Source organism: Helicoverpa zea, chromosome 1, assembly GCF_022581195.2.
Source record: "Helicoverpa zea isolate HzStark_Cry1AcR chromosome 1, ilHelZeax1.1, whole genome shotgun sequence".
Classification (NCBI taxonomy): domain Eukaryota; kingdom Metazoa; phylum Arthropoda; class Insecta; order Lepidoptera; family Noctuidae; genus Helicoverpa; species Helicoverpa zea.
Window position 1 is genome coordinate 1,033,450 of NC_061452.1, and position 12,442 is coordinate 1,045,891.

Genomic DNA, 12,442 nt, shown 5'->3' on the forward strand with positions numbered 1-12,442 from the left:
AGACACTGTGATTTGACGTCCCGCATCCAATGTTATGTTGCAGTGAGCACACACCTTTATTATTGCATCAAGATTAATTAGTAGTAAATCTAACGCCTACACAATAAGAAAGGAATCTCGACACATGAGAAATGTGACTGATATATTTTTTGAGGCCAGAATTGTCATCATCAGAAATGGATTTATAAAATTTTGACAGCTTCCAGATATATTTAGACAACTATTTATAAAAGAAATTGTGACATGTGACCGTATATGGCCCTAAAGTGGACTAAAACTTACCTGTACAAGTTGTAGTAATTCCTGAGCCTATCAGTAGAGATCTGGTACTCTTCATGGTAAATCTTATCGGCTAACGTCAGCCAGGGGTGGGAGAGTGCCGTATTGACGTCCATACGCTCATGCCAGTTGAAGATCAGCAGCTTGGAGATGAAGTCCCGGCTCTCGGTACTGAGTCGTGACCACCACTCTTCGTCATGCCAGTCCCAGGTGCCTTCTCTGATCCTGGTGAGGGTTTCCCGGTCGTTGACTCCTCTGAAGGGCGAGTGTCCGCTGAGGAGTATGTATGTGATGATGCCGATGCTCCACATGTCTGCGGCAAAGGACACGCCTTCTCCGGAGGCCACCTCGGGGGCTACGAACTCCGGCATGCCGTAGTCGAGGGAGGCATGCTTGTTGAACTGTATGCGGCGCGAGAGGCCGAAGTCGCACAGTTTGATGGAGTCGCTGCCAGCGTGGGATAGGAGGAGTTCGCCGATCTGTGGAATGGGGGTTTTGTTTAAAGGACTATTTCATTGCTCTTTTGGAGAATTCTATAAGAAATATGGGTTAAAAAAACGTGTGGCTCCACTATGATGATTTCTGTTATTCTGTTACAGCCTTTTTATCGTCCCACTGCTGGGCACAGGCCTCCTCTCACACGGAGAGGGATTGAGCATTAATCATAATGATTTACCTAACTATAAATATATTTAAAGATTTTAATAAAAAAAATCGATGAAAAAATTATGTGGCTTCTCAACGACAACGATTTAACAAAGCAAATTAATGGGATTCGTATAAGTAAAAAGGAGATCATGAAATTCTATTTGTCGAAAATCTTGGTAAACTTTCAGAATCATTTTATATTTTAGAGGTATATTCTACACTTTTTAATAACTACATCTAACAAAAAAATTAAAACGAACTCACCGTCAACCCCAAATGCGCGACACTATTGTCATGCATATACTTGACCCCCCTCAGCACCTGCCGGATATACCCGGCTATCTCCCTCTCCGTGTAGCCCTGACTCCTCAGCAGACGGTCCCGGACCAGTTCCCCTCCAGCCGCCAGTTCCAGCACCAGGGCGAGGGTATGCTCATGCTCGTAAGCGTCTTGGAGACGGACGAGGTGACGGTCGTTGAGAAGGTTGAGGATGTCCAGCTCGTTCTTCATGAAGGGTTTCAGGTCTGAGTGGCCGTGCATGATCTTGGCTGCGTAGTTGCGGCCTGGGGGTAAGAAATTACGAATTAGATAAATGTTTGAATTCTGTTTGTATAGGAAAAATCGTTCTAGTCGAAATAGAATAGAGGCGTATGTTTCCTGATGGGGTATGATCTGTGATTGTTACACAGTTAAAGAGTTATAGATTAAATTAAACGTAGTGATTCGTCGTGTCATGCATCAGTTACCACGTGTTTTTTCTATGTTTGATCTTCATAAAACTCTAGGATTTTTTTTTTACACACGGTCGGTTAGCCCCATGGTAAGTTATTAATCAACTTGTGTTATGGGTGCTAACACAACTGATAAACTACATATAGCTACATATATACATATTTATAAATACATATTGTAACACCCAGACCACGGCCAACAAGCATGCTTGAATCATGTCTGAATTTTGAATTTTGAATCATGTCTTTTCCGTCCCCGTCTCCTAAAGTCACATAAAACTGCTGTAACACCTATTATCATGCTGCTTACCAGTAAGTCGTTCAGCAGCATGGTACACCACCCCCTGCACGCCGCGGCCGAGCTCGTCGCCGAGGTCGTAGAAGTCGCCGAACGGCTTCGTCGAAGCTTTTATACGCGGCGGGTGTTCACGCATTCTGGGGAACAACGAAATAAATAAATAGTATGGTTACATGAATACAAGAGATACTTAAAAATCATAAACTTCCACATTTTTATTAATAAATTAATTTATATTGAGCGAATTCTTCACCCTTAACTACAGGTTTTGCAAAATTCTAACGTATTTTCAAATTTCTTCTTTGCAATGGCACGAAAAGCACAAAGTTCTCTCAAGCAAAAATAGTTTAACTCCATCTGGACATATTGCCTTTATGATTTCTGATTTTTAGGGTTCCGTACCCAAAGGGTAAAACGGTACCCTATTGTTTTCGCTCCTCCGTCCGTCCGTCTGTCACCAGGCTGTATCTCATGAACCGTGATAGTAAGAGAGCTGAAATTTTCACAGATGATGTATTATTCTTGCCGCTACAACAACAAATACTAGAATTAAATAAATATTTTGGGGGGCTCTCATACAACAAACGTGATTTTTTGTCCATTTTATAAACCGGTACGGAACCCTTCGTGCGCAAGACCGACTCGCACTTGGCCGGTTTTTTTACATGATCATATAGTTGTCAGAGATACATAATTTGATCTGGCAGATAACTCAGCTCTTTCAATTTTAACAATTTCTTTCTAAAGCCCAATTTTGCAACTGTCACTGCAAAGCAAAATCCACCTTCACACATCACAGAGTCCAAACTCTGTGTCACCTATCATTGATCTCATTGATTGTCTGTTTGGTGAGATTGGTCTCACCTATCATTATAATCATGTTCGGACTCCTCGACATGCAGCATGGCGGAGGAGCTGATGGAGCCGGCCACGTTCCGCGCGGAGATGGAGTACAGACCCTCGTCCTTCAGGATCGCGTCGTGGATCACCAGGATACACGTGTCGGGCTCGATGAACTGGATCTGGGGAGGGAGGAACATACTTTGAATTGCTCTTTATTACCTCAAAATCTGTACATGAATTGTAAAACTGACAACGAATGAGCCTGGAACTTACGACACAGGGAATCCTAGTGTTAGTTTCAGGAATTAAAACAATTGCATGTAATTTATAAACAATACATTATTCTTATTCTTAATTAAAGGAAGAATGCTCCCAAAATTAGGCCTAAATTGTGATAGAATTAAATTGTGGAGTAGGGAGATTAATGCTCTTTTTCCTCTGTATGAGAAGAGGCATATACCCAGCAATGGGACAACAAAAAGGCTGTTGGAAAATTATTTATACGTCAAATATTTTTGCCACGCTGAACTCAGCTATTTGATACCTCTTATGTGCTCAAAAGTGTCTGCATTTCAAAATAGTCTTGCTGTTGAGTTGGAGAGTCGGAGCAGCAAAGTTATTTGACATGAGCAGTGTTTATTTATTCATGAAGTTGACTATAATCAAGATGCAGTTTTCCTCTTCATTACCACGATTTCCTCGTACCATCTCACATAAATTCCAACTACTTTTCTTATAAAAACTTACCTTAGTCCTACTGCTAGGAGCCAGCGGCTGCCAGTCCTTATACCACTTGATGTCAGGATACGGTACTCCGGTGACCCTGGCCTCCAGCCGGGCGGTCTTCCTCTCCAGCACCACGACTTCTTCAGGTCGCTTGATGAAGGCGGGGTACTCGGCCACTTCTAGACGGACCCGTTGTCTTGCTTGACCATGCTCGTTGGTGGCCACGGCCTCGTACCAGCCCGCGTCACGTTCTAACATTCTGGGGGATAGAATGGACTTTGAAAATGCTGAAAAGATGCGAATTTATTTGGCAGTTGGTGTGGTCGAGGGGTATAGAATGCTATTGTTCAATTATGGCCATATTTTTATATAAAAAGCACATACTATTTAAAATGTAATAAGTAGGTATACCTACACTGGCGACGGAAACAGGGCAAAGGGAGAAATGTAAGAGATAATGTTTTGAGTTGAGAGGTATCTTAAGGAGCTGCTCTTGTAACTTTAAATCTTCTTAATTCAAATAATATAATAAAGCAATCTTCTGCATCTGTGCATATAAAGCATATTTTTAACCAAATTAAAAAAAAAGACAAATCTTATTTATCTAGCCTCGATACTTGAAATAATATTAGAAATAATCACAACTCACTTGTTAATAAACAGCGTAGCCTGTCCATTCCTGGTGTAACTCCAATCGTATCTACCTCCGATCTCAATAGGCTCGTCATTGAAGAAGTACGTCATCTTCGGCTTAGGGTAGCCATACACGAACCAGAACAGGTTCACATTATGTCCCTTCACGCCGTACTGGGAGTCATACTCCTGGCGCAAGAACCGTGGAGCTTGAGCATAACCGTCGTGGGGAGGACGTTCAATATCGAAGTCTTTGGGGAAGTAGGGGGATGTTTCTGGTCGGAAGTCGATGCCAGGTTCGAGGTAGGGGATGAACTTGGGCGGGTCGGGCTCGAGCTTGGCGCGGTGGGTGATGGCGAAGGGCGAGGGGTCGCTGACGCCGTATTTGTTCTCGACGCGGATGCGGAACTTGTAGTCGCGGAAGGGCTCGAGGTTGCGGATGTCGCAGACACAGGAGCGGAGCCCGGTGCGGGCCGTGAACCAGTCGCCGTCCGGGACTTCGCACATCTCCACCTGTGGACATTGTCAAACATATTTTTGTACACATACCATACCTTTATGTACTTGCTTATTTACTCCCTTATACATTGCACCATGTACTCCAGCTATATGCAAACTCCTCCTCTCGCTACTCCCTTGTATAATGGAGGACATAGGGGAAGTAAGTAAGGAAGTAAATAGGGAGAGTTTATAACGGAGTCAGTATATAAAGAAGAACATAGGAAACAAGGTGATGTTGACCATGCTCATTACGGTGAGACCAGATGAGACCAATTTATTTTTATTAAATTTTATTCGTTCTCCTAGACCTCCACATATTTTCACAGTAAGTTTACCTGGTAAGTAACAGGGAACCTAGGTCCATGAGGAATAGACGGCTTCCAGCCCAGGGTGAGGTGTCTATCAGCCATGCTCCTGATGATGGGCGGGTCGGCCAGAGGCATGGGGATGCCGGTCTTCTTCATCTTGTCGAAGTCCGAATACTGGTCGCCTATGGGGCGCTTGGAGACGTGAGGTTCTAAGGCTGAGGAGATAAGAAAATAAATGCATAAATAACTGCTTCTTTAGTTGTGTTGGTCACAAGCGCGACTGCTATGAACAAGGTCTTAACTCTGATTCTTGGGTCGAGCTGATATCGTTTTGAGGGTTTTAGAAATTTTCAACAAAAAATCTGCAAAACCACAGGAAGTGGTGAAGGGTGGCCGTTTTGGGAGCCGTCTTTTGTAAATTTCTGACGTTCGAAAAGTGCTGTTTTGCAGCCTATTTTGAATGAATGATTTTTGATTTTGATTTTTGATTTTCAAAACAGTTTGGAGTCTCGAAATTGGCAGTGTTAGATATTCTTGCAGAGGCTTGTACAAGGCTGTCCCCAAAAGCTTTGTCATTCTGAAACCGTTTCGCTTTTGTATGGCAATGGCAAAATGAAAGGGAGGGTGATGTTCAGTAGTTGCAGATATAACATTTGTTTCGAAAAATATATAATTTTCCTCACTATCATAAGTAAGCTGAGCGGAGCAGCTGTCCTCGCCGTGCGGGTTGTATATCCTGCAGCGGTACGTGCCGACGTCGGTGGGGTCCACGCCGCTGATGGTCAGTCGCAGCAGCCCCGTGCTCTCCTTGTCCATGCGGATACGCTCGCAGGGGAATAGACGCTCATCGTTGCGGAACCTGGTGAAAATGAGGAGTTAAAAATAAATACATATGTACTGAATAATTAAATGAAAGTTTAAAAAATTGTGATATCAGATCTTCAACTACATATCAGTCAAGATCGCCTATAGACACGACTTTCACCATTTAATTTACCCTCCCAATGCGTCCCCAATCTCTCAATATTGCTCTGAATCCTCTGATAATTTCTGAGAGCATTTGCGATAGATTTTGTAAGAAATATGTAGTTTTTTTTCACATAGCTTTGATCCATAATTTGCCAACATATCCTAAGTTTTTAGTACAATGTACAAATTATGAGTACATACATTTTCTATAACAATGGATGCCCTGTATCACAAAGTAATGCTTACCACTCGACATCAGGCTCGGGCGAGCCGGTGGCGCAGGCGGTGAACTTGGCGCTCATGCCGCGGAACACCTCGATGTCGCCGATCTTCTTCAGGAACTCGGGCGGCTCCACCTTCTGCTGACGAGCGCTGGAGAGAAAGGTTACAATCGATTATAAAGTGGTACATGTGATTTTTGAATTTTTCAAAGAAGCTGGTCAGAAACTTGGTTTTTGATTTGACTTTGGCCTGATTAATAAGGATTTTGTAAAGACCTAGTAGTAAGACAACACTTCAGTTTAATAGAGAACTACTTTTTACAAGATAATCTGCTGAAAATTATGCTTTTATGAATGAAACGGCAGATTGATGTAAACCAGAAATTACACACATATTCAATATTATGGCAAACTTAATAGATTTTTCATCTCATCAAAACCAATTACTTTTTTAGAATTAAACAAAATATTGTAAAATTATTTACAAAATGAAGTAATTAACGATTTATTAATTTAAATGCTATTTATGCTATGATACTCACATCTTATCCACAACCTCAAGCTTCGCCTCACAGCTGGCCTCCCCTTCCCTGTTACTGGCCACACACTTGTACCGGCCCGCGTCACCCGCCACCAGGTCCCGCACGTACAAACAACACGCGTCGCCGTCACGCTTGATGTTGTACTTGTCGCTGTGACGCAGCGGAACGCCGTCCTTGTACCACGTGATGTCCGGGAACGGGATGCCGAAGACTCGGGCCGGGAATTTCGCGTCGAATGTTGGTAGCTGGGATTGAAGGTTAGGGTCATTTGACTTATTTTTGATGATTTTTTTAAAGGTCAATGAATTTGACCTTGACCTTGAAAAAAATCATCTATATCACTTAATTTAAATAAAATCAAAAAATGACAAACAATTGATTTTAATATTGTTGTCCAAAAATATTTGTAAACCATGACTTACAGGTACTGACCGATTTTCAAGGTCAAGGTCAAATATTATATAATTTAAAACTTCTTGCAATGATGATATCTTTCTTTAAAGTTAACGATGGCATCATCAGATATTGCTTCTTTTACTGGTAGTAAAAAGCATTATGTAGCCTCTCTAGCTCTTAGTCTAAGTATTACAATATTCCATGAATCTCTGACCTGCTGCAGGTCAGTGAACTTCTGCGAGAATGTGGGCGCGGAGTAGACCTTGCGCACGTTGATGGTGCCCTCTGAAGCATCCTCGCCAAGCGGGTTCACTAGCTTGATGCCGTACACGCCCGCGTCGGGGAGTTCTACCGGGTTGATTTCTAAGCCCACCTGTGTAAAAGATAGGCATATATTTAATTGACATAGAATATTCTATAGAATATGGTCTACGTTGGTGTGAAATAATGTAAAAGTTAAAGGAACAATACAAAAGTGCAGATTTAAAAATGTAACTTTTATTTTATTTTATTTTATTTCATTAGGGACAAAAAACAGTTACATGCTAGAGAAAATACAAGAAAATACTTAAAACTAGTTGCACAAACATGTAACCCACTCCAATGTCCACATGTAAACATAAGAATAAGAGAAGAGAAGGAGTGCACTTAAATCTAAAGAAGAAAAATCGTATTCTATGTATTTATTCCCTTCGAAAAAAAAATCATATATCGCAAATGACAGATATTATAACCAAGAATGATAAATCTGACAAATAATATAAATATTTAATTGTCCTATACAATTATGTACAATAGTAGCTTTGTTTTTTTCGTAATTACCTTTATTTCATAAATATTTTTTCTTTAAATAGAACCCTGAAGGTCATTTTATTTCTTAAAATGGAACCCGAGCAAAACTGATTCCTGGATTATATTCATCAAATACTTACCCTCTTGCCATCACAAGTGAGACGTATCTTCTCGCTGGGCTTGATGGGCACTCCGTCTTTGGTCCAGCTGACCTCAGGCACGGGGTTGCCCACGAAGGGTGCGGACACAGAGAGCGGCTGTCCCTCCTCAGCGGTGAGGTCGCGGAGACCGTGGATGAAGCGCGGACGCTCTTGGGGGGACGAGTCGTCGGTACGACCTGGGGGGAAATTATCACTTTGAATGGATCAACTTATGAAATAACTGAAAAGGGCATCACCCCACCCATGATCACTATCGGTGCAATTCGGTCGAATCGTCGAGTAAATAAAAAGGTGTGCGATACCTTTTACTTATTGTATCGCGTTAAAGTCCCAATTATTTATAAAAAATTGTACAAATCGCAAAAGTTTAAAACCTTTAAGGGGACTTAGTTTTACGAGAAGTGTAATACAATCAATTTAAAATTAGAATTTAATCTGAAGGCTTAATCGTTGTATCTAATATTTCGGTGAACACGCACAAGACCCAAGAAATAAAATTCTAGAGCAACGAGCAACGCAATATCATTAAATTGACAAATAAATTATATCTATATCAACAAAACCGCATCTTCGGTTCAGTATCTAATTTGACCAATACTCACTGGCAACAGTAAGATCAGCATTGCTAGAAGACTCTCCCTTATCATTGACGGCAGTGACGCCGTACTGTCCGGCGTCGGCCGGCGCGGCCTTGTCGATGAGCAGCGCGTGAGTACCGTCCGGCTGCGACACGAGGCGGATGCGTTGTCCGTCCGGGACGATCTCTTTGCCGTTGTGGGTCCTGGGAAGGTTGTGAGATTAGTAATATTTTCAGGTTATTAGGGATCCCTCATGTTTGTACCTAGATACATAAGGAAGTATATAAGGGATTATAGGTTTAAGGGGAGTTCATAAGGGAGTACCTAGGGCGAGTGCATAATAAGGAAGTACATATGGAGCACAAAGAAGTATACACAAAGATAGAGATTTTTCAACATCTGATAGCTGAAACTGTTAGAGACGTCTCCAAAAACATTAGGTCGCATCCTTTTCTAGTCAGTCGCGTAACATATTTTTGGTTCCGTCTTAATTTGCAGTACTGATATTTGTAGTGGTACTTAATACCGATTTACCTTCAAATCTATCTAGGTACGTGACACGAGGGGTATTCATCAACTTCTTAAAGATTAAGTCATAGTATGAGTTTATGTACTTACCACTTGAGAGTAGGTGGTGGGTGTCCCAAGATCTTGACTTCGAGTTTAACTGGGAAGCCTTCGATGACCTTAGTCGGCTGCAGCTCAGCAATGAACGCGGGCTTGCGTTCCTTCTGACCTACTTCTACCTTTGCTTTAGATTCGACCTGGGGAGTAATTTGATTGAGGAATTTTATATAACACAAATAAGATCCTAAATTGAATAGTACATAAATACCATGTCTTCCAGAATCCAGTTACCTGATAGCTCGATACCTCTCAATAAGACTGATAGTTAGTTAGGTATTCTAGTTTTTGCATATCGTTAGTGACTGTCACATGAGAACAGGAATACTTTTAGAGAACCAACCGCCCTTTGAGCAGTTTTAGTCATTCTATCCGACTGGTAGGCTAGACTTACCTTAATCATGTTTTAGACAAATAAACTATATTTATCTTTAGCCACGATGTCTATCTCAATGTCAAGTTCAAATTTTTAATTGAAAATAACTTAAGTATTTCCTTTTACCTCTCCAAGCTTGTTGGTGACAGTGAGCGAGTAGACGCCGGCGTCTTCAGGCTTGCAGCTGTCGATGCTGAGGCCAATAAGGCCGCCCGGCTGGTTGATGAAGTTTATGGCTTGTGATGGACGTACTGGCAGACCTGGGTGAATAAGAAAATTAAAAGATTAATGATGTGAAGTGACGGCTATTTTTAAACATAATACAATATTTTTGAGAAGTTTTATAATTTTACATGGAAACAAAAAAGTAATAACATAAGTGCTACATTCTAACGTAAAAAACATAAAATTCATGAATTATTTGCTTTATTCATCACGCCTCTTATTTCAATTATGATCACCACAAAATAACTGTAGTCAATAATAATAAAATTAATTGACCTTGGATTCTCAGCTGAAATAAAATTCGTTACTTACCGTCCTTGAACCACTTGATCTCAGGCGCTGGGAAGGCCATGACTCTGGCTTCCAGCTTGAGTGGCTGGCCGACGACTGCCTTCACGTCTTCTAACTCCTGGCTGAAGGATGGTTTCCTTGGTGTGGCTGTTGAAAGAGTAAACACATGAAATCATGTTATGCCCGATTTTTATGTATTTTAATAGTCTAATCAATTTCTGTTTCCCAATCGTAGTTTTCTTAATCGCCCCAGAAATTACTGTTGCAACAAAGCAGCCTTCAGTTCTAAATCAAATGCAACCAAAATTCAACCTTCTCCGACTGAGTATAAAGTTCAGTATCACACTCACGGTTAACAGCGACGGCACAGAGCGCGGAGCTGTCGCCGTGCGGGTTGGAGATGACCAGCTTGTAGGCGCCGCAGTCGGCCGGCGTCACCGCCGCGATGCTGAGCTTCACCGTGCCGTCTGGTAATGCAGTCTGCTGCACGTGGGAGTCTTCCGGGGATAGCGGGACGCCGTCCTTGAACCTGGTGAGGAGATTTTTGTTTATTTTTAAAATCTTTAAATAAATTGACCTTGACCTCGAAAAAACACAATTTGTCTGGAATTATATTTATGCTATTGCATTCAGATTATAAACATGTACATTAATTTCTCGTTCACTATTATCGTTAATCATAATTTCAAAGGGCAAGGTCAGTCTTCAAGCAAACCTTAGACAAGATCTTCATCAAATAGGAAATAGACTTCGTTAGTAATAAACTTATAACAGAACATAACTAATCAATAAACTTTTTTCTTTATAACACATTTCAAGGTCAAGGTCAAATCCCAAAGTCATAATAACCTTTAAGACAAATAAATTCAAGGTCAAACATCTACTTACCACATGGCAGTAGGTATGGGGCTGCCGTCGAGCTTGGCCTTCAGTTCTAAAGGTTCTCCTTCATCGACGTCCTTCTGTCGGTCGAGCTTGTGCGCGAAGCCGGCCGCCTTCTGCTCTAGAGAGATGGGTGCCTCGCATGACGCCTCGCCTGCTAAGGATACTGCGCGGACCTTGTACTGTGGTAAACGTAAAAAATATACGGTAAACAAGTGCCTCTCTTAAGAAAATATAACTTACAAGAATGATTACATCATACAATAAAATGAGAGAGAGAAAGAGAGAGAAGGCGTTCTCTAAAATGAGGAATTGGATATTTGTATAAGGTGTCTTAATAAAAAAAAGGTTCATTAATAATAGGCTAAATAAGTCTCCCACGTTACACATCAATTTATACAGAAGGGTACAGACTGATTGATAATAATCCTTCCTACTTTTACCTCTTAAATAGTTTAAGAAGTAAAAGGGCTGCAAAACGAATTTTAATTAACATTTATTTGACTTGGTATTTAAAATCAGTGCAAAATGGAAAGCTTTTGCTAAAAAGGATCCTGTTTTTACTTTCCAATCAATATTTATTTTTAATTTAAGCATATTTTAAGAATATTTATATTGCAGCTTACCTTGCCAGCATCACTAGCATTGAAATGCTTAATCTCCAGCTCACTGTCCACCTGACCCCCCACTTCAGTGGTGACCTTATGCCGTTCATCATTGCTGATCTCCTCACCGTCCTTGTACCAGAGCACGTCGGGCTTGGGTACGCCGTCGCAGCGGACTTTGAGGGTGACGTCATCGTAGTCTTTCACCGATTGCTTTTGAAGAGGCTTGGTGAATACTGGTACACCAGCTGGAGATGGAAGGTTTTAAGTGAGAATTGAATTTGGTAAAAAAAAAGTTTTTTTTTTTTGGAGTAATCAGTGGGAGTAAGCAGTATGTTTGAGTCAGTCAGCTAGAGGTTTCTTTTAGTAGGCGGATCTTTTAGATACCGCAACTTATGGGGACTTCTGTAATGACTGAACTGATATCTAGTTACCAATAATTGTAGAGAGAGCCATGGTTTCAGAATAACGGTTTTTTTTAATACATTTCACGAGATTCCCATAGTTAGTTCACAGATGAAAAAAATAAAAGGTACTCATACTTAATAGTGCACTATTCTCTATATTTTCTGTAGTTAAACAGTTACTTACTATGCACACTAAGCCGAGCCTGCTGCGAGGTCTCCCCGACATCATTCTTGGCGATGAGCGTATACACTCCCGCGTCATCCACGCCGACCTTCCTCACAGTCAGCTTGTGTACTTCGGCCTCGCCCGCGCCGCCCATGTCTGATACGATGTCGTACCGGCCTGAGGGCTGGATCTCGTAGCCGTCTTTGTGCCTGGAAAAATTAAAATGGATGTGTATTAAAA

At 41.4% G+C, this 12,442-nt stretch overlaps 1 protein-coding gene across 7 annotated transcripts in view; it reads right to left on the reverse strand.

Annotated features, from left to right (window-relative positions):
• The window catches only part of LOC124633911 (obscurin), a 121,077-nt gene that overhangs the window by 6,559 nt on the left and 102,076 nt on the right, over positions 1 to 12,442 (reverse strand). For all 7 annotated transcript variants that reach the window (XM_047169329.1, XM_047169323.1, XM_047169293.1 and 4 more), the window contains 20 exons: positions 12,221 to 12,411; positions 11,651 to 11,877; positions 11,031 to 11,206; positions 10,493 to 10,671; positions 10,164 to 10,289; positions 9,753 to 9,886; positions 9,245 to 9,390; positions 8,651 to 8,829; positions 8,028 to 8,224; positions 7,310 to 7,468; positions 6,700 to 6,944; positions 6,183 to 6,308; positions 5,651 to 5,826; positions 4,995 to 5,182; positions 4,175 to 4,671; positions 3,547 to 3,784; positions 2,821 to 2,978; positions 1,969 to 2,093; positions 1,192 to 1,490; positions 283 to 758 (listed from right to left, as the gene is read on the reverse strand). In XM_047169329.1, coding sequence (XP_047025285.1) covers positions 283 to 758; positions 1,192 to 1,490; positions 1,969 to 2,093; positions 2,821 to 2,978; positions 3,547 to 3,784; positions 4,175 to 4,671; positions 4,995 to 5,182; positions 5,651 to 5,826; positions 6,183 to 6,308; positions 6,700 to 6,944; positions 7,310 to 7,468; positions 8,028 to 8,224; positions 8,651 to 8,829; positions 9,245 to 9,390; positions 9,753 to 9,886; positions 10,164 to 10,289; positions 10,493 to 10,671; positions 11,031 to 11,206; positions 11,651 to 11,877; positions 12,221 to 12,411 — 4,242 coding nt within the window. The remainder of the gene's footprint in view (positions 1 to 282; positions 759 to 1,191; positions 1,491 to 1,968; positions 2,094 to 2,820; positions 2,979 to 3,546; positions 3,785 to 4,174; positions 4,672 to 4,994; positions 5,183 to 5,650; positions 5,827 to 6,182; positions 6,309 to 6,699; positions 6,945 to 7,309; positions 7,469 to 8,027; positions 8,225 to 8,650; positions 8,830 to 9,244; positions 9,391 to 9,752; positions 9,887 to 10,163; positions 10,290 to 10,492; positions 10,672 to 11,030; positions 11,207 to 11,650; positions 11,878 to 12,220; positions 12,412 to 12,442) is intronic.